Source organism: Lycium barbarum, chromosome 5, assembly GCF_019175385.1.
Source record: "Lycium barbarum isolate Lr01 chromosome 5, ASM1917538v2, whole genome shotgun sequence".
Taxonomy (NCBI): Eukaryota; Viridiplantae; Streptophyta; class Magnoliopsida; order Solanales; family Solanaceae; genus Lycium; species Lycium barbarum.
Window position 1 is genome coordinate 713,748 of NC_083341.1, and position 22,646 is coordinate 736,393.

General features: G+C 34.5%; 2 protein-coding genes across 3 annotated transcripts; one reads left to right on the plus strand and one right to left on the minus strand.

The window, feature by feature from the left end:
- Positions 1 to 461: 461 nt before the first annotated feature.
- On the minus strand, positions 462 to 10,091 carry LOC132640015 (uncharacterized protein At5g03900, chloroplastic-like). 2 transcript variants are annotated; one of them, XM_060356421.1, is made up of 13 exons: positions 9,592 to 10,091; positions 7,050 to 7,157; positions 6,850 to 6,944; positions 6,642 to 6,746; positions 5,834 to 5,906; positions 5,684 to 5,749; positions 4,991 to 5,056; positions 4,293 to 4,358; positions 2,843 to 2,985; positions 2,674 to 2,760; positions 2,261 to 2,324; positions 1,767 to 1,910; positions 462 to 1,238 (listed from the first exon to the last, which is right to left on the minus strand). In XM_060356421.1, the coding sequence occupies exons 1-13, from the start codon at positions 9,964 to 9,966 to the stop codon at positions 1,095 to 1,097; spliced, it is 1,536 nt and encodes a 511-aa protein (XP_060212404.1). In that variant the 5' UTR covers positions 9,967 to 10,091; the 3' UTR covers positions 462 to 1,094. The 2 variants fall into 2 exon arrangements, with proteins under 2 accessions (XP_060212404.1, XP_060212403.1); XM_060356420.1 differs by having other exon boundaries at positions 4,970 to 5,056.
- Positions 10,092 to 11,839: 1,748 nt separating this feature from the next.
- LOC132640016 (1-(5-phosphoribosyl)-5-[(5-phosphoribosylamino)methylideneamino] imidazole-4-carboxamide isomerase, chloroplastic) lies at positions 11,840 to 19,446 on the plus strand. Its single transcript, XM_060356422.1, has 9 exons — positions 11,840 to 12,005; positions 13,340 to 13,500; positions 13,581 to 13,639; positions 14,570 to 14,777; positions 15,886 to 15,971; positions 17,153 to 17,254; positions 17,440 to 17,573; positions 18,400 to 18,448; positions 19,037 to 19,446. Exons 2-9 carry the CDS (start codon positions 13,371 to 13,373, stop codon positions 19,211 to 19,213), a joined length of 945 nt encoding a protein of 314 aa, XP_060212405.1. The 5' UTR covers positions 11,840 to 12,005; positions 13,340 to 13,370; the 3' UTR covers positions 19,214 to 19,446.
- The last annotated feature ends 3,200 nt before the right edge of the window (positions 19,447 to 22,646 follow it).

A 22,646-nucleotide genomic window follows, 5' to 3' on the forward strand; every position in this document is an offset into this window, starting at 1 on the left:
ATGCCAATCAAGCTTGTTATATTTAGTATACAGCGTCAAGCAGTTCCGATTTTCCCCTACCCTGTCGGGTGCGGGAAAGATGAAAGGCATAAAAATGATGAATTAAGTTAATTTGACCCGCATAGCTGTTTTTAAAGTCATGTGTTATCCCTTTACATAATTAAGTTTAAACTAGTAATATATTGTAAAGACTTAACTAATCGAATCTCTTTAATCCAAAATGTTACCAAACACCAATAAGTTGATTTATAGACCACTCACAGATACCAAAAGACCCATTATCTCATCAAACCAAGTTAGCTACATTACATTATTTCCTCTAGTAAACTTAAACTATCCCATCAGACATTCACGTAGTGTTCTCTACTTATTTGGCTGGACAAAGACATCTATTAGAACGTAAGCGGCAGCTAACTGAAACTCTGAGTTTGGGCAAGCCAATTTTCGAAACACACACATAATGGGAATATCAAAAGTTGCACCAATATAGAAGACTAAAGATTCTATACTTGAATATACAGATTGTACGTGAACAACAACTACTACTACTACTATGCCACAATCCCAAACATGTTGGGATTGGCTATATAGATCCTCACTTCTTCATTTAAGCTCATTTTATATCATCATCATACATGACATCAAGAAATATAAAGATAGTACATCCTTGATGAATTTTCTGTTGAATCTTGTGGTTCTGAGACCAAGAGGATTCCTGCTTTTGTTAAACATACAGAATGTACACAAAAAGGGCATGATAGTTGAACCATTTGCAGCTTGGCCTGCCTCTTTTATTGATTCCTGAGAACAACAGATTGTTTTATGTGTCCGCTTATTGCATATGAAGGAACGGCAAAGGAAAAGAATATCTACAACAACATAATCAATTCTGCTTGTGTGAGCTTATTCACAATTTCAAGCCTGCATAAAGGAGGAAAGTTGTTGTAGGTTGTCAGCACGGAACATGTCAATTCATAATCACAATACATTGGACATCCTCAGAATATTGGAATGAACGAGCCCAAGTGAATAATGAGAGAGGATTTATATAGCCAAGTTCCATTAACTTGAAACTGAGGTTTAGTTGTAGTAATCTATTCAGGTTTTTCGATCTCAGGGAATCTTTGCTCCCATTCTTGGGCATCATAATCTTGCTCATGTAAATCCTTGTTGGTACTGTAAACGATTCGATCTTGACCAACAAAAGTTCTTTGAGCCATATCTTGAGCACTCAAAAGCTGAAAATGTTTGATCAGATGAAGTAAGAATTGTTACACCTACGAATAGACTTCACACTGACATAAACAGTAAGTAATGAATGAAACATAACAAAATTTAACACACCAAGAGTCTCTTTACCCACTCCATACCTTTATTATCCTTATAATTTTTTCCTTTTTTTGAGGAAAAATTATAGTATTTCCTTCTAAATTTCATTAAAAGAAATTATAGTTTCCTTGTAAAATGTGTGCACATACAACTTTTAATACGGATTTGCATTTGAGCTCGATCCTCATGTGCATAGATTTCTAACAATTAGCAAAATTTAATTTTCAAAGAACCAAGTTATTGTGTTAATTTAAAGCTTACTTCCTAAAAGGAAGAGGACACTCTAATTGTTCAAGTTCTTGAGCAATTAGATCAAATTTTGGAGGAGCTATTTTTGAGACTTGTAAAACCTGTACTGTTCACCAAACGTGCAGAAAATGGAACCTCAGTAGCGGTGGGAGAAAAAATTACAAAGCGAACCAGCAGACTCTTCATACCTTCCGCCTTAGTGAGAGGTCGGGACGCTCAAGTGCCCGGGCATATTGTTCCCTTGCTTGATTTCTCTTTTCAATTTCAGAATTTCTCTTTTGAACAATAAACCAGCGAATCAAAGGAATGGTGAAAAACGAGCCAGCAAAAATCTACAAATAACATCACATTTAAGTTAGCAATTCAAAAAGCTTATATATCTCTGCCAAAGCAAAACAAATACATCTTCAGAATGAGTTACGTTAAGAGGCTGTCTTATAAGATTCATACTAGTAAATTTGGCCACCATAACTTGGCTACCACATACGTCCAGATCGAAAGAAAAATTACGTTTCAGTAAAAATAATGACTCTGCGAAATGGAAATAAGGAAATAAGCTCTTTCCAATTGCCTGAAAGATTCCAACACGGTCCTTCATGTTGTGATTACATAAAAGGCGTGAAGATCAAAGTAGGTGGACCACATAATACACTACATCAAGTTGGCTGAATGAAAAAACTACCTGAAGTAATGGAAACATCTTGGACACAGGTGAAATGAGGCTACTTGGACTAACAGCCATGCTCCTTCAAAATATAGTCAAGTGGAAGAGTTACAGAATATTTAGATGAGAACCTTAAAAAGTCTAAAACAATATTCTCGCTGTCCCAATTTATGTGGCACTGTTCGGATTTCGAGAGTCGAACTTCTTAATTTGGACCGTTAATTCAGACATAGAAGCTTTAAGTTTTTTTGAAATAAAATATATATATTTGGAAACTACGTAAAAAGATACTATTAATTACAATAATTAACAACCCGATATCTTTAAAAGGCATACGAAAAAATCGTGGTCAGAGAAAAACTCGTTTGACTCTCGAAATCCGAAAGGTGCCACATAAATCGGGATGGAGGGAGTATAAAAAAGAGTCATACTTCAACATGGTACCAAGAACGATAACTCCAAGTAGATTCAGCGCACCCAAACCAATGGCCAATGCCGTTTGTGATACACTCGTTTTACTTCATTCGGAAACGGTCATGTTAGGGAACTTCAATATATAGGTAAGAAATTTCAATTATCCACAACCAAGAGAAAATGTACCTAAATTGCCAATTTGTTTCTTTTAGATATTTCTTAACCTCTCCATCCCAGTCAGGCCATCTTTTTCCTACATACTCCTTCCTTCCGCCCCATTGACGAGCAGCTGTACGTTGCAGTGATGGGAACCGATAAAGAATATTCCCCTGAAAAACAATTTATACATGTCAACATTGTTGAGAGCCTTTTGGTGTACAAATTAAACTTTTCCTAAAAAAAAAAAAGGGGGGGGGGGGGGGGGGGGGGGAATAGCATCAAAAGCCTCAAACCACCATGAATTTATTTTTGCATCATTTTGGCTATTTAAAGTAAACAGCTCCCCAGACCCGATGGACCACTTAAAATAACCTTAAAACATCTATATTTTGGCCTAAACTTGCCTGCAAATGACAAAACACAACATCCAACATCTAAACCGCATAAATTAACTAGTTTTGAACATTTTAGTTGGTGAGGGGAGTCATCTTGTACTTGTATTTTTTTTCTTTTGTTATCTTTGTGATAGAATATAGAATAACCATCAAAAAATAAATGGGCAAAGAAAGCTGAGGAAATGAAGACCAGAATAGAAAAGAAATCGTGCTTATTTAAACACTTACGCTATGTTTGTCTGAAGTTCTAAAAGAACAAGATCAGAAGCAAAAAAAAGAAGAAAAAAAGTGTTTAGGATTAGTTTTGAAACCAACTATGAGACATCGGTTATTCCCTTATTGGTAAGGAAGTAGAAGTGGAGAGCTTGGAGATCCTTCCACATTAGCTTTTAATGGTTCGAAATCGAAGATGTATTTTTTTTTCCCCACTTCCAACCATACCAAAGGGTTAAAAAGTAAACTACCAACACTCTGTCCAAGCGAACTAACTCAGCAAATATTCTTTTCCTTTCACCCTTGTTCTCCGCTTTATAGAACCAAACAAATCGTCCACGTTCCCTTCTTCATTCTTTTACTTCAATTTTTTTGTTTTTTCGTAATTTCACCAAGGTATGACCTCAATAAAGTAGAATGATAATAACAAAAATAAAAAGAAGAAATAACATGATTCCTCATCTAGAACTTAATTAACCAAAGGTAATACTTAGGAATGAATTTGACCCACCTCAAAGATTGGAGGATACAATTTTCTTTGATAAATACAAAGCCTATACTGATAAAAGCTGGACGGAACCCAAATGCAAGAGGTACCTATTATTACATTTTAGACATCTAAAAGTTCCATAGAGATATCAATACAAATTGGAAATCTCTGGTGTACTCGATAATATAACAAGGTAGACTTATAATAGAGATTTCAAAATATGCAAGTGATCCTAGAAATTTCTTAAAGCCATGAATATATTAATCGTCAAAATTGATCATTTCACTCTATATAGAGTCATGCAAACAGTAAAAGGCTTCAACCATGTAAAATAAGAGTGAAATTTAAGGTACAGGTTTAAATAAAGTTTGATACAGACCTCTGCATTTACTTCCGGCTGACCATCAAACTGCAACAGCACCGGAAGGATATATGATTCATCACCCTGTCATTACCCACAAAACAAATACTAGTAATAAAACAAAGAGATTTCGAACTTGTCTTTCGGAAACAGCCTCTCTACCTCCCAAGGTAGGGGTAAGGTCTGCGTACACTCTACTCTACACTCCCCAGCCCCACTTGTGGGATTACACTGGGTATGTTGTTGTTGAAAACAAAGAGATTTCTGACGACGGTCCAAAAAGTTCAACAAGTAGTCACCCAGAAACTGTCCACAAGCAAAATAAATAACAGAGTTACATAGAAAAACACACTTATGAACCTATGACAAACCAGAGAAATCCATCTGGAGTCGACCCTTTGGGCTAACTGTAGCCTCCGAAACTCGAGGATGATGGGCCATCCCCTCTACCCTTCTCCACTTAAATGAAAAAGTTAGTTCGGTCGGCGCAGTTGGAACTTGTGACCTAAGACACAAGTCCCTCAATCTTTGTCAATTGAGCTAACCCTTGGGGGCCACTTTATGGAATTTAAAAATTCAATTAATATTTCCGAGAAGGCAACTTAAAAATGAACTCTACAAGGTTTCCTGTCAAAAGGAACAAAATAACAACAGAAAAGTAATCATAATAAGGTCATGTAAAGCACACCAAGTACCATGTTGTTGGGAGTCTTTACATCGAGAAAGGGGGCAAGTTCTTCAGCAATGACAACACCACCATTTGACAATATATATTGTCCTATCTGCAAACAGTTTTTACAGACAATGGTGATTGTTAAGTGTGACAAAGAGCAACTTGTTATAAAAAAAAAAAAAACAAGTAAAACAACTACAATCTCGTATAATTGCAAGTAGGGGTGTCAAATAGGCGGGTTTGGCTGAATTTGAGCGGGTAAAAAAAGTCTGAGGTAATAAATGGTCGGGTGACTTGGACTGAAATGATTTTGGCTAAAAAGAGGGTCTTATCCCAACCCCCCCCCCCCCCCCCCCCCCCCAATTTATGTTCTTTTATAACTTTTTCAGTGCCTAATAAAACTAGTCTTTTCTTTATTGTGGCTATATATAACATATCAAATAAAAAAATGAAAATATTTTGACAAGGTTTCTCACGGGTCAGTTTGGGCTAAATCAGCCCAATTTTTAGATGGGCTGAAATGGTCTGAGCTGATAAATTGGCGGGTCAATGTTTTCATGGGCTAAATATGCTACCCCTAAATGCAAGTTTGGTAGGGACTGGCATAAAGTAAGTTCAAAGTTTGAGAACAATAGCAGGATGGGCAAAAGAGAAAACACAGAAATAGATATGTAATCACTACATGTGAAATGATATGTTAAAGTAACGAACCACTAAAGCAGTGCTCAATATTTACCAACTTCCACCTCTCTTCTTCAATACCTTGATTTGGATCACCATCACCAAATACAAAGGAGAAAATCTGCAAATTGAGCATCGAGTGTTAATCGTTTCGAAACCAGATGCAAATACAAAGCATAAGAGAAAATGACTTTTTCCCCCATACAGATTCAAAGAAGTCCATCCTGGCACCATCTTCACGAATTCGTCCTCCCCTATGATAGTTTGGATCCCAATACCTAAACAAAGTTTATTTTCTGGATAAGTCAACAAATAATACTAACAGAAAGTTAAGATATGATTGCTGACATTTTGAAAAGGAAAAGACATCCTAAGGCTCATCCATATTTAGCATATGATCAAAACTATCCCATTGGATTGTATGTTATCTACTAGTTTAAGTTGTGTTACAAATAATGAATTCTTTTGCAATAATTTAAGTATTAAGAGTTCGCCCTTCGCCGCAAAATTACACTATATATAAGGCAAAATTATTTTTCATACACATATGGTAGATGTTAAATCCGCCTTGGTTTCTTTGTGTGTTTACTTCTTTAGGTTTTGAATCTCCTTACTGAAAATCCTTGCTCCGCCATATTTGATAAATCGAACTGAATGCATTTTTTTCAAACTTTTTAAAATATTCAATGATATAAAATTGTAATGCATGTTTTATGAAATTTCTGAATATGTAAGCAATGTTAAAATTCATACTGAAAGCTAGACGTTTAAAGCGTCGTGCTGTGGATCCCATCATTCTTTTTCGGATATTTAAGGAATTATAATCTCTCATTGTACTAAGATGAAAATGACCTTACAAGACTGTAGATGAAAATATCCTAGAGTCCAAAGAGAGGCTACAAGCAAGGCCTTTAAATCAACTTAAGAAAATAGACCGATGTTTGGATGTAACAAAAGTGAACATAGAAGTATCTTCATCTTTGATAACAAAAAGGGTCAAATAAAGAATTTACCAGGAAAAACCACTATCATAAGATGTGACTCGTTTTCCACGATTGTCTTCACCAATGTAAGGAAAGCTTATATCACCAATGTAAGGAAAGGGTATGTCATCACCACTGCAAGGAAAGCAAATGTCAGGTACAGTATGACATTGACGTGAATTTCTTTTGAGAAAGTATGAATATCTTGAGCGAAAGGAGATATAAGAGGATCCTATACCCTAAGGCAATGACGATAATGGTCGTTATGACGATAACAATTGAAGCGATAAGTGAGGTACCAACGGAAACCCTGACTAAATATTTTGCTGCCATCTGCAAAGTGTTTGAGACTTGCTCAGAATATAAGTTTTAGGGGGATAAGTGATAACCTATTCAATATAATACATTCAGCAACCGATAATATGGGAGGGTAAATACCTTTGCTTTCTCCAGCAAAGGCTCAAGTTTTATCCGAAATGATTTAGCAGCAAGATTTGACCGATAATTCTCAGGAAACACATATAGGACATCACCTTCGTCAGACACCTACCAAAACCATATTAGCCAAAAATGCAAATATAAAATAAGTACATCGTGTTGTATGTAAAATGCTATACAAGTTCACCATTTGAGTTGTAAGCACGGCAATATCAATTCTCTATATCTTCTCTTTATTGGGATCGTTTTCATTTCAGCATAATAACAACTATGTCTCAATCCCAAACTAGTTGGAGTTGACATATGAATACTCAATATTCATTCCACTCCAACTAGGCCCCTCTCATTCCAACACTTAATAATCTTTCTTTTGGGACAAATTAGGAGTTCCTAAAACTAGGAATTGTCTAAAACTCACACTTCATCTCTACACTGCCAGTGTCATTCAATCTCTCTATAAACTAAAAGGGCTCCTTCAAACACCAAACCAAATTTAAGTGAATGAGCAATGACTAAACCTTACTAAATATATACATCTTTCTTAGACAATTAGGAGGTCTCTTAAACTAAAGATTCCCTAAATTTCACATTTATCCCTGAATTGACTTATAAATCCCTTATGTCAATCTGACAGACGGAAATATGACAACAAATTCACTTACCTGACTATATATTCTCTTTTAAGACAACTTAGAGCTTGTCTACATTTAAAATTTATCCTACACTAATACAAAAGTCTCTGACCAGTCCAAAGTACGGAACTATTACAAGTCAAACTAAATTTACTAAGTACCAATATATTTTTTTGAAACAAACTAGAGGTTCTCTGAAGGGGAGCTCTGAAACAACGGTAAAGTTGTCTCTGCGTGACCTATAGGTCACGGATTCGAGCCGTAGAAGCAGCCACTAATGCTTGCATTAGGGTAGGCTTTATACATCACACCCCTTGGGGTGCGGCCCTTCCGTGGACTCTCCTAACACGGGATGCTTTGTGCACCCGACTTCTCTAAATTTCAAATTTGTTCCAAAACATACATACACATGGGTGAATCCAGTGTTTTGGCACGGGTTCATCCAAACCCAATATTTTCGGCATGGAGTATATATTTTTATGTGAAAACTCATAAAAAATTCAACAAAGATTACATTTGAACCCATAATCTAATAGTACACAGCATTTAGTGCTATAAGAACCTTACAGTTCGAATTCATCAAGTTAAAATCCTGAATGCGCCACTGGACATACAAGTCTTAACTAGACTAACTACCCCCTCGGTCCCAATTTATGTGATATTTTTCGCTTTTTGAGATCCAAACTATGTAAACTTTGACCAACATTTTAAAATGTACTTTTCATCACATTGACCAGAGAAAAGTTGCAACTTATAGTATTTTTCATGTAGTTTTTTAATATCTAAATTTTAATTTTAAAATATTGAGTTAATCTAATCAAATTTAACTTCAAAGATTAGTCAACTTGACTCTCGGGAAGCGAAATGTCACATAAATTGGAAGGGAGGGAGTAACACTAACATTGCAAAGTCAAATTGATATTAGAATACAACATTACTCATTACCATCTCTATACATACCTCCAAGAAACCAGTACTATCAGTAGCTAAAACTTGTAATGCTTTTTGTGCTTCACTCAACTGAATATCAGCTATACTAGCAGCGCTAAAACTTGTAAAGCTTTCTGTGCTTCACTCAACTGAATACCAGCCTTACTAGCAACATCCCCAACTGTAACTCTCCTTCCTAAATATTCAATTGCATCCATAGCTCTCTTCTGTACATCCCACCCCAGCTGATCACCCGCCACAACATCAATACTAGCTCTAACCAAATGCACTGAACTCCTACTATAACTAAGAAATCCACTTGTTTTCCAAAAAATATTTACTAGGAAAATATTTTCTGTCCTTCCTACCAAATACACCCTTAATTTCAAACACCATTTCTTTTTTCAAATATCACGCAATTCATGTCCAAACGCCTACTAAATGACACAAATATAACAAAGTCAAATCGACGTTACAACATACAAAATTACTAACACTAGCAATTCAAAACATGACAAAAGATCATATTTTTACCTCCAAGAAACCATTAGTATCAGTAACTAAAGCTTGCAAAGCTTTATGTGCTTCACTCAATTGAAGACCAGCTTTACAACAACAACAACAACAACAACCCAGTGAAATCCCACAACGTGGGGTCTGGGGAGGGTAGAGTGTACGCAGACCTTACTCCTACCAAGGTAGGATGGCTGTTTCCGAGAGACCCTCGACTCAATAAAAACATAACAAGAGGTCAGATACGGCTAAGAAATTCAAAGCGATATGGAAATGAAGACCAGCTTTACTAGTACAAATATATTACAAGTCAAACTAACCTTACTAAATACTACTACATCAACATACCCTCAGTGTAATCCCACAAGTGGAGTCTGGGCACAGTATAACAAAGTCAAATCGACGTTACAACATACAAAATTGCTAACACTAGCAATTCAAAACATGACAAAAGATCATATTTTTACCTCCAAGAAACCATTAGTATCAGTAGCCAAAACTTGTAAAACTTTTTGTGCTTCACTCAACTGAATACCAGCCTTACTAGCAACATCACCAACTGTAACTCTCCTTCCCAAATATTCAATTGCATCCATAGCTCTTTTCTGTACATCCCACCTCAGCTGATCACTTCCCAAATGCACTGAACTCCTATTATAACAAAGCATCAGCTTTTTTCTCAAAACCCCAGAATCTTTTTTGGTATATCTAAAAGACCCTTTATTTTTTTTTATGAATGTGAAAGACCCTGAAGTTTTAATAATAAATTTGAATGATATAGAATTAAAAGATTGAAACTTGGGGGTCACAGTGAAGAAGCAATTAGAAGAAATAGCTGCCATTTCAGTAGAAATAATATGATTTTGTGATCAAGAAAAGGAATTTTGTGAGTTTTTTGGATTCTTTGTGTCCATTTAGATGTTAAAGCTAGTTCTTGTATGATCACCTTACAAAGTCAAACTATGTATCCTCTCTATATGTCCTTTTTATTCAATTTAAATGTTAGTCATTTCATTTCAATTTATGTGAATCTATCGAATTTAAGATAATAGAAAATATGTTTAAAATTTAAAATCTAACATGGAAGTTAACAAAAGAAGGTAATATTAAATTTTTTTCAATAATAGAGGGAAATTTGAGTTATTTTTATAAAGGTAAAAGTATAAATGAATCGATAGCATAATGAAGCACAATATTTTTTTTTTAAAAAAAGTAGAAATATAACTCTTTTCCCTTTAAAATATCAACTAATAATATTGCATTCCATCTATTTTAATTTATTCAGCTAAATAATGTCATATAAAATGTAAAAATGATGTCTTTTAACAATTTCACCAAATGTGTGTATTAATATTTCCTAAAAAAAATCCAAAAATGCAAGAACTATGAGGAGTAAATTCTCTAAAAGGTCATTCATGTGTTGAGAATTGCCTACAAATATCACTTTTATTTTTTTTAAGACTAGAATATCACTCAACTATCGTTATTTTCTCAGAATCTACTAAACACAAAAAACTTATCTTCTCTCTAATTGACATGTCATGTCACATGACATTCTATTTTTTTAATAAAATAGGAATAATTGCATAGACATACCCTCGAGTTAAGCCTTATAACACTAACTTCCCTTGTGGTTTCTGATATTACGCTTCCCTCTCTTATTTTCAACTTTTTGTAACCAAACTTCTTTTAATGATAAAACATCCAATATTTCAAAGTTGTCCTTTCTTGGCTTTATATTGAATATTTAATTGTGGGACGAAAATCTTTAAATTATATTACTTTAGAATTAAAGTATTCACAGAGTAATTCATTGGGCACAACTTTTCATTAGATGAATTATTATTTTTCTTGTAAATTACAAAACTTGCTAATTGTTATACAACTTATACATATTAAATTATAGATGTAATTTTTTCAGTTACATATGCAATATGTAAGTAAAAAACGGTTAATTAGTTTATTATAAAAATACATTAACTACCAGAGAAATAAAATATTGTTTTGTGCGTATGTGCAGAAAATCCAATTTTTATATTTGAACATGATTTATTTTTTGTCCATAAGTCCAAAAAAATTATCAAAATAAAAATGTATTATCTCGTGTTAGATGAAAAAAGTAATGGTTATATAATTTTACTTTTTTTCATGGGTTTATTTGTCTTGTGAATCCAAATCCAAGATAAAAAAAAATGTCAAACATCGTATTAAAAACAAGAATGAAATATTGGGCGGATTACCAGTCATGTAGGAGTACTATTAAATAATTATACTAGTGCCACAAAAGGGAATTTTTGGAATATTGTTGCAAGATTACCATTTAAACAAGTTTGGATATAAAAAATTAAAAATAATGAGGTGAGTGTAATATCTTAAACCACGAGGGAAATAAGTATTATAAGGTTAAATGTGAGGGGATCTCTGAAATTATCCCATTATTATTAAAAAAAATAAAATTTATGTGATAGGACATGTCATCTAGGAGAGAAAGAGAGTTTTATGTGTTTAGTATATTCTGAGAAAAATAGTGATAGTTAAATTATATTCCAATCGTAAATAAATCAAAAATGATATTTATAGATAATTCTCAATACATTAGTGACCTCACGGGACTGGAACTATGAGCTTGAATATGCTATTCCCAAAAAAAAAAATGTTATTTTCAACCAAAACGTATAAAGAAAACAAATAATCCTACTAGAAAAAAGTAAAGGGCAAAAAAAAAAAAAAAAAAAAAAAAAAGGAGGAGGAGGAAATTGCAGCTGACTCTATTATCACTCTCTTCCTCACTCTGCCTTAGCCGTCACCTGAAAAGCTTCAACATTTGCTCAATTTACTATTAAACAGTTTCTTGAATATACTATACTACAAGAGATTACAGGTATCAGATTTATAATTGTAAAATTCTCCTGCAGATATATATTTTTTTTCACTGGTAAGATTAGAGATTATTGTTCTCAATAGAATGTAATCTTGATTTTTATGCATTCCCAAGCTTCCATTTTTCTGTAAAAGTTTGCATCTTTTTGTTATTTATTTGACTTTGTAATTACCATTTTGCTGTATTTTGGGGTTTTGCTTGTGGAGTAGCTTTTCATTGACAAGATTTGAGATTATTGCTCTCAATTAGAATGTAATCTTGATTTTTATGCATTCCCAAGCTTCCATTTTTCTGTAAAAGTTTGCATCTTTTTGTTAGTTATTTGACTTTGTAATTATTTGCTGTATTTTGGGGTTTTGTTTGTGGAGTAGCTTTTCACTGGCAAGATTGGAGATTATTGCTCTCAATTACAAGTAATCTTGATTTTTATGCTTTCTCAAGCTTCCATTTTTCTGTAAAAGTTTGCATCTTTTTGTTATTTATTTGACTTTGTAATTACCATTTTGCTGTATTTTGGGGTTTTGTTTGTGGAGTAGCTTTTCACTGGCAAGATTGGAGATTATTGCTCTCAATTACAAGTAATCTTGATTTTTATGCTTTCTCAAGCTTCCATTTTTCTGTAAAAGTTTGCATCTTTTTGTTATTTATTTGAAGTTTTATTACCATTTTGCTGTATTCAAGTCGTTGCATTAGTTTTAACATGGATTTTCCTTTCTCTCTTTCATTCTTGTGGTTATTCTGAGGTTTATGTGTGAAAAAGGAAGGATCTTTTGTATATTTGATAGCTTTAGCTCTTTATTAGCTATAAACATTGGACCCTTTTTTTTTTTCCTGATATTAGAAATGCAGATATATTTTGGAGTTTTGCTTGTTGGAGAAAGTTGATCTTGATTTACTTCTCTCTTGTGTGCACTTATAAGCTTACATTTTTATAATTGATGAACGTGCAACCCCAAAATTCTAATTTAGCATGTAGGGAGTACCACTACGCTCACTTCTCTTTTTTTTTTTTTGTAATGATGGGATTTGGACTTGGTATAAACATAAATTTTCTAAAGTGGATTTCTTTCCAAGCCTTGGTAGACCGAGTTACCCAATATATGTGATGGTGGAGGTAGTAGGTAACCTGTGGAATTAATCGAGGTGCTTGCAAGCTGTCCCCAACACTGCGGTTTCTAAAAAACATAAATTTTATAAGTTTTCAACCATGTACAATACTTTGAGCCGAAGGCAGTGGATGAGGCCACTGTTTTCTGTGTGCAGCCGCTCAATATATTAGCAATTGTCAGGTTGATATGTAGTTCAATTGACTAACTTGAGTGCATATTGCACAGGCATTTGATTGAAGCTAAGTTGACTTCGACAATGCAAAGTATCCAAGCAACTTCAGCCTCATCACTGCAAAACTTATTCTTGGGAAAGAATCTCAGCTATGCACCGTGTACTATTGACAGAACGCAAGATTTCATACCTGCTGTGACATCACCTCCATTAGGCATGTGTGATGTAATAGCATAATTTGCTCTATTATGCAATATGAATATGCATCATATGACTTTTTTTTGAACTGTACAGCTCAGAGGCTATCCGTACAATGTGGGGTTCGGTTCCGCCCTTGCATTGACATACACAAGGTCTACCTGCTTTTTTCTTCTTCTTTTTCCTTTTTTTTTTCTTTTTTCTTTTTTACATATGCCATTGTTTGTGCCATCTATACCTTTCAAAGTATTGTAAATACTTATGCAAGGCTTGGTGCCCTTAGTAGTAACTTGAGATTATGCATTTGACATTGTTTGAGGAACATTCACTGCATCTATGGGTGGAACTATGATATTAGATGAGTATAATGTTGGAGTTTCTTTTTTAGCCTTGCCACCTTTGTAGTCATGCCTAGGGCTGGCAAAATTATTAAAAAAGTAAGTAACCGTCCAATCCGACCCATTAAACATGGGTTGGATAACTGACTTTTTAAAAATGGATATTCAGATGGATAATATGGATATCCATTTGCTGATGGTATTTTTCATGAGTTCTTGTTTGTGGGAGTCTAAGCTTATTTTGGGTTTTAGCTTGTGTTCTCACCTGACTATTCATGAAATATAGATGTTAACCCATTTTTATCTGTGTTAAATATGGGCAGTTGGGTATTTTATCCGTTTCTGTAACCCGTTTTGACCCACCATATCCGACCCGCCCGCTTGCCACTCCTACTCGCCGCCTTGTTGTGCCATAGCGAATGACTTACTTGTGTAGTACATCATTGCTCAGCATTGGTAGTACCAAGTATATGTATATACCATTAACCAGGTAATGAAGAAATTAAAATGGATTTGGTTGCATAGGAAGGATTAAAAAGAAAAAAAAAAGGTTCAAGTACTGTTGGTATTCATTTATTAATTTGGGAAGTTGAATTAAATAGGTAAGTCAGAGAGGGGAGCAAACAATTTTTCTTTGTCTATTTACCTTTCAATGTTAAAGAGTTTTGAGCTGACCTTACATATATCTATATATCCTCAAAATAGTAGGAAGATACTTACCCCCCCCCCCCCCCCTTTTTTTTTCAGGGAAAAGTGAAGCAAATTGTTGGATCCACTCTTCGAGATTCTAACGAGGCAGATACAAGCCTCGTAACTAACTTTGAATCTGATAAGTCAGCTGCAGAATATGCAAAGCTTTACAGAGACGATGGCCTTGTAGGTGGCCATGCGATTATGCTCGGTGCTGACCCCTTGAGCAAAGCTGCTGCAATTGAAGCATTACATGCTTACCCTGGTAGGGCACTGCACCCCCCCCCCCCCCTTTTTTTTTCTCGATAAAGAAGGGCATTGGTCTTCTTTTAGTTCTTTTTTGTGGTTTTCATTCTTGGCATACCGTCTTGTCTTCCATTTTTGTCTCATAGCACTGTATGTATGGACATCTATGTCTGATATAGAGACCAGTCTCTAATATTCAATGACCTTAGCAGCATAACAGAAAGATACAATCTTAGAACTAGTGGCACTAAAATGAAACCGTGTTTAACTATATTGCTTGCGTTATCTTAAAACATTTGACATTGAGGTATTAGTTCCAAAGGTAGGATGTCATTTTGACATAAGCCATATCCTTTTTCACAGTGAAATATAACAAAACACAATATATGAGTATCACACTCGTATGTATAAATGTTTGTATCTTATCAATTTAACATATTTCCCAGTATTTTATGAAAACTAGTTGTACCTATAGATGACGAAAGATTAGCCAGAGCTTATTGTATTAACTTGTAAAACACAAGAACTTTTTGTGAACTATTTATTGTTTTAGTTAATTATTGAGCCGAGGGTCTTTCGGAAACAGCCGTCCTACCTTGGTAGGAGTAAGGTCTGCGTACACTCTACCCTCCCCAGACCTCACGTTGTGGGATTTCACTGGGTTGTTGTTGTTGTTGTTATTGTTTTAGTTAATAAAGATTTCAGCTACAGAAAGGAGCTGAAGCTGATTTCGTATTGTCTTTTTTTTTTTTTTTTTTTTGATATTGTTGGTTGTTAGTTGTTACATGTACTGTCAACTGAATATAAGAAGCAAATTGGAAAAGGGAAAAGGTATAAATAATTTTTTTCTGGGTTTTCTATTTATGTACCAACTGCATGGTTATCTACTAGTTAAGAATAGATTTTAGACTTGGTAGAGAACTTCTAATAGTATTAACATAGCCCGCCAAAACTTGTTTGGGACTGAGGTGTAGCTGTTGTTATTGATGTGATCTTTAAGCTGTTGGACGCTTTTTTTATCTTTATCTGGAAGTGGGTGATATATTAAAGTGTGTAAAGATTTGATATAACGTCTCAACTTACAGATTTTTCCTCTGGTGATATCCTTCGAGGGTGAAAACATCTAGGTGGGTTGCAAGTTGGAGGGGGAATTAAAACCGAAAATGCTTTGAGTTACATTGAAGAAGGAGCCAGCCATGTCATTGTCACCTCGGTAAGTATTCATATTAATTTCTTGTATAGAAGCCACCTTCTGTGTGATATTTCTCATGTTACAATATCTGAAGATATTTCACTGTCAACTTCTTTTACCTTAAAGGACAAATTCTCCATTACTGGATTGTATCGGACCTGAATAGAGAGGAATGGTTACAAAGGATTCACATAACAGATCCCAACTAAGTTGGGTAGGGAGCTGAGAAGATGGCTAATACTTTTTTTAGAAGGATTTTTGTTAGAAGGAAATAAACCAAGAAGATGGCTAATACTTGCATTTTTTTAATAACCAAGAAATCCACGAGGGCAAAGTGGCCCAAGGTTCAAAACTCGGTGGATAATCGGTCTGCCCCTCTATCCTTCTCCACTGAAATACCAGGCTTTTGTCAAGGTTCGAAACCGTGCCATGTGTCTACCCACATATCACGAGTTGTGCTCTTACCACTAGACCTAAGCCCTTTGGGCTAGTAGTTGCATAAAAAAATTCTGCTTGATATTGAAGATGCTTATGGAGGTACTTAATTCAATAAACCAAGCAACCTGTTAATCAGAGAACAGCTTAAAAACCACCCGTGAAATATTGTTGTCAGTTAAAACATGTTGCCTACTAAAAAGCTAGATAAAAATTCCAAAGACAAGCTGAGAATAGAACAGACCTTAACTGCTGTAGCTAAAAAGGATTAGAAACAGCTCATAGATTTAGAACTTTCAAGATGAATTTCAGAATAGGCATTAATGTTAGCATAATCAGATTCTCTGGAAATTTGTTAAACTCCTCCCCCACCCCACCCCCACCCTCCCGGACTCTAGTTCAGTGGTAAGAGTGCAGCTCTTGATGTGTGGGTTAGCCGAACCTTGTTGCGAAATGCCTGGGATTTAAATGGAGAAGGATAGAGTGGCGACCCATTATCCACCGAGTTTCGAACACTGCACCAGCCGACTCTCGGTTTTCAAAAGAATTTGTTGAACTCCTCAAAATCTTTTTTTCCCCCAATATTTGCATAAAATGAACCATGAAATGCCTTAATTTCTTGATACAGAACAATGAAATTAATTATAAAATTTGATTATGTTTTTCTAGTTTTCCAAATGATTCTAGATGAATGGTCTTGGAGGCCCTCTCCAAAATAATTATCCTACTAGATTGTCTCTATCTGATACTTATTGTCTACATTGCAGTATGTCTTTAACAATGGACAAATGGACCTTGAGAGACTTAAGGAACTTGCTTCTCTCATTGGAAGAAAGAGGCTTGTTTTGGATCTTAGTTGCCGGAAAAAGGTATTCCCTTTCTCTTTCTTTTTTTGTGTCTGCTAGAAAGACGAGTATTTCCCATTGATGTGGAAGTCTATCTCATTTGGGACTGGTTTAGGGCATGAATAAATTTGTAAAATTAGACACAATTACTGCTCTTCCTTTCTTCCACTACAAGAGTTTTCATTCAAATGACTTGAAACAACCTGCAGGAAGGCGAGTATGTAATTGTCACAGACAGATGGCAGAAGTTCAGTGACGTACATCTCAACGAGAAAGTCCTGACTTTTCTTGCAGAGTACGCTGATGAGTTTCTGGTTCATGGAGTTGATGTTGAAGGCAAAAAGTCAGTCCCTGTACTTTGTCCTTTAACTATCTTTGTAGAGTTTGTAAAACAACAGTTTATACAATTGCTTTAATGGGAAGTTCTCTTTAATTCTGATCTATTAACTAGTCAGCGGGCTTATGTCTCTTTCAAAATTTCACAATGAGTACTTTGTGTAAATTCAGCACACCAAGTACGGTATTTGGTTATCATTTTACAATCCCTCATAAATAAAACATGTATAAGTTATGAGTCAATTTGTGTAGTATTTTATACGGGGTAGAAGATGGAATAACTAATAAATGGATTAGTAATACACGAATAACTAAACCTTGATAACTCTAACCAACAACCAAATGACCCCTTAAAGTCTAATCTAACCTTCAAGTATTTACATTTGAGATTTGCATCATAGCCATGACATAGACAACTAGGCTCTTTAGGCCAGTAAGTGTCCCTATTGCTTGCTTATGAAAAATGAAAAGAAAACGAATGAAAAATTGTGATTTTATTGCTCTTTTAACTGACTTATTGCTCTGGAAATAATGAGGAATTTCCCATAACTACCTTCGATTCTACCCTGATTGAGCAAAGGTCAATTGCATGTTTACTTAATACAAATATCAGCTCTTGCTGACCAGTACAAGGAAAGATCTTATGTTGTCGCGTGTATTTTCTTCTGCAGTATTCCCAAAATATACTGCACCTGGAATGATATCTTACTCATGAGAGATGGTAGTTAAGAGAACTTAATTTGGATATTCATATTCATCTGTTTAATCTGACATATGGTTCATAAATGATCTGCTGATCAAAAAAGCTGACATATGGTTCTTGTGTAACACAGGCTGGGAATAGATGAGGAGCTTGTAGCATTGCTTGGAAAGTATTCCCCCGTAAGTGTCATGCATGATTATTAACCGCTGTTTATATTACTATTTTCTCTATTGTGCCTTGTCATTCTATTATTTTTCTTTTCTTGTGTGTGTGGTGGTGGTTGGGGGAAGGGGGGGGGGGGGGGGGGGGGGGAGCATTAATGAGCATCGATCTATTTTTGAGCTTTGAAGGAATTTAGACGATGGCCAGGGTATCAGAGTCGAATCGAGTTCTTTGCAAGCTTAAAAGAACGTGAAATGGAGTGTGGCAAAAAATTAGGGATGTTTTGAAGGGATATGCACTTTCTTAAGCCTGATCTTCTCGGGAATATAACAAGAACCACCTCTTTTGTAGATCCACCTCACATCAATAATCCGAACCCTACCACCTATAGGTAGTTTTAGACAAGTTTCTTTTGAAGTAGATATCTGAATACCAAGTATAGCTCGTTATTATCTATCTTCCGCGGCATACGACGCATGTTCTGGCAGTAGACTACTTGGCTATAGTGAAACATCATTATGCAGCTAGTTACTCTTTTAGGTTCCTAAATGTACAATTCTTTTAATATCAGAGGTGACCAAATTTTATCTTCATGTGGCTCTCAGATTCCTGTAACATATGCTGGTGGTGTAACTGTAATGGCTGATCTTGAGAAGATCAAAGTTGCGGGAATGGGGCGTGTGGACGTGACAGTGGGCAGTGCTTTGGATATTTTCGGAGGTAACTTGGTATACAAAGACGTCGTGGCTTGGCACACTCTGCAAGATTCTTTGGCAGTTTAAGGCATTCTAACTTCCCATTGTTTGTTCAAGGTTTTTAAATCAGAGCTGATAGCATTATATCAAAGCTTCCTGGAAGTTCAGATTATATGTCAATCTATCTTGTGGGATATTACATGAATTTTGACCTCGAAATTCGTTTTTCCTTAACTCTGTTGTGTTGTGTAGTTTCACCACCTGTTTCGTCCAATTTTCTATTTAACATGGTTGTGTTAATTGCAATAGCTTTTGAATTACTCGATACATGTGCTTGTAGCACGTGTGAGGTGGAATAGTCGAGGTGCGTGTAAGCTGGCCTCGACAATCAAGAAAGAATTAGTTTTGAGTTTGGTTTGGGATTAGACATGAAAACATAACGAGAACAAATAGGGGAAAATGAAAATCTAGCTTGGCAATTAGTAGGAGTAAAATAACTACTAAGTTAATTTTCTCTTTAAAGTATTGAATTAGTTATAAACAAAATAAGTGGAATATGGCATATTACTAGTGTTGAGAAAACAGGTATTTTATGTTCCTCTTACCATTAATAAGTATAAAAAAGTATTTGCTTTTCTATGTGATTTTGGGGCTCTAATAAGAATGTAGATTTGTTGAAGTGGAATATATTCATTTATTCAACCAAGAAAGCTAAAAGAACAAAAAAAGGGGTCAAATAGAAGTCCAATTGGGGAAATGGTAGGGCCTTTCTTCCAAATCTTTTATATACTTGATACTTGTTTGAACTTAAACTCTCTCTTTCATGAGGCTGCACATACATACATATATATATATACATACTACAACAGCAAGAATTACTACTTGTGTGCTGTGATCCCACAAATTGAGATAGTCTATATGAATTTTCAATCTTCATGTCATTCCACTTAAGAGCGTCTTAGTCCAAACTTCAAAAAAAAAAGTGTATTAATGCACATCACAGTCACAAAAAAATATATCAAGATTAAAATGTGTTAAAAGGAGATGAAGTAGATCTAAAATCAGACAGAAAAAAGTTGTTTCGAAAGACCTACAATTGCTTGAAATCGATGAAGATAAAGCTAAAGATTAGGGCTAATGAAAGAAAAAGATTCACATAGGTATGTCTACTAACTTCAGTTAGGTTTTAGTCTCGTTGATAAGTTGCCTATTGCTCTTCTAGGACTATTTTGATCTTATCATAGGTTTATATGTCAGACAAATATAAAACTTTTATTACTATTATTTATATGCAATTCAATTTATTTTTCACTTTTATTTTTATTTGGCATGACGATGATACGAATCAAGCTTAACAAAGAAACATGATAAGTGAAAACCCATTTAGTCGATCCCAACTTTTTTGAAGTTTACGCATAGTTGTTATTGTTATTGTTGTAGTATTCACAATAGCAGTGGCAGTACCAGGGCGCACAAGAGGGTTCATCTGAACCCTTTTGTCAAAAAAAAAATCACCGTATATACAGAATTATTTCTTATATATATATCGGGTATATTGAAGTGTTTTTTTTTTGGGGTGAGGGAGGGGGGAGCTTCTTGGTGTTTTTATTTCTTTATATTTTGAAATCTGTTCGGTAAAAATTCTTATTCCATCATTGTTCAGTAATAATTAAACATTGTGGGACATGATAGTTTGGCATATGTACTCAACAAGATGCATAGATTAGGTTTGACTTGTTGCTGCTACTGATGATGAATATGGTGATGATTATGAATTATGATCAACACACATGTGACATCATAATAAAGAGAGCTGCTACTATATATCTGTTACTATTACAACTTGTTGATTTTATTATATGGATGTGCATGGATTGGAAAAAGAGAGACCCTTTTTAATAATTATAACAAAGAGTACTTTGGACAAAAAAAAAAAGTTGATTTATCATGCTTCACTTGTAACCTTTTTCATTATCCTTTTTGTGTACCCTTGATCATTATCTCAACAAGAATGAGGAATTAATTCAAGTTTTTAGTTGAGTTAATAGTCAACTAAAAATTATTTAAAGTTTAAACGTTGTACTATATAAAATTACAGGTGAAATTATTCAAGAGTTTTGGAAGGTTATAAGAAAAAAGATTAATTTTTTTTTTTTTCAATAGTTAACATGAATGTTTTAAGGTAAACGGGGAGGCGATATATATGTATAAATAAATACTAGAGGGATGGAAAAATTTCGCCAACATCTTTGCCATTATATATGATATTCCTTCGATTTTAGTTTATGTAACATGTTTCTATATTTGAAAATATCTAGATATAAACTTCTCATTTTATCCTTAATATGTAGTAGCTTGTGTAGTCACATAAATGTCATGGCATATTGAAGACCATAAGTTTCAAAAAATTTATAGTCACACAAATATTATGTTCGGACATGTTTAAGATCACAAGTTTCAAAGATTTCGTTATTTTACTTAAATTTTGTATCGAGTCAAACTGTGACACATTAACTGAAATGAAATGAATATTAGTATTTCTGCACGGTACCCTAGCACATAATAATGCTAAGAGGACATTTGAGGTTTCCAAAGCTAAGGTCAAAAAAACAAAATGGTGATTAGTCAAAGTAATCTAGTATTAATTACTATAATTAACATGGGAGATTGAGAAGAGTCATTATATAAGTTTCCAATGCTGTACAGATCATAATATATTCTTTTATGCATGTAAAAACAAAGACCACACTGCCCTAAAATCACCAAAGTGGGAGGCACCAACACCATCACAGGAAAAAATGTTCTCTTAGAATAATGAAACAAAAAAGTCAGCTTTCTAGTTGACTTGCCCTAGAAAGTCTGGCAAATTTTAGAGGAACTAAAGGGAATCCTATCCTCATACCCCACCCCCCTAACCAACCCCCAAAAAAGTCCAGTAAGTGCGTGGGCGTGGGGGTGGGGGTTTATTATAACTCATGAGGATTTTTTTTAAATGGAATCTATTGATAGCAATGTGAGTACTTTAGAAAAAGATACTTACTCATATTCAATGTTTACATCAAAATAATTAATGCAAGGCAAGGTCAATCATGTATATAGATAGATTTCTTGTAAACTATGGATGAACGACATATATTCTTACACTACTAAATGTGAATTTTCAACCGATTTTCTCGAAAATTGATTTGTCAAAAAAGTTTTCGACGACATTCCAAATGAAGTGATTTGATAATCATGAGGTTACAAATCAATTTCCAACTAAAGCAAAAACACAGGGTAATTCTTTTTTATCTGTCCAATTTTTTATGGACAAAATTACCTAATATTTATACTGATGAAAGTAATAACTACTCCATAAAATTAGTTGAGGTGCGTGAGCTGATCCAAACACGATAGATAGTATTAAAAAAAAGTTGGAAGGCATGGGTGCTCTCAAAAGTAGGGGAAGAAATGAAAAGGGGTCACTTTCTTGGTTCCTAATTGATGTTCTTTTGTGTGGGAGAGGAATATTAACTTTTGG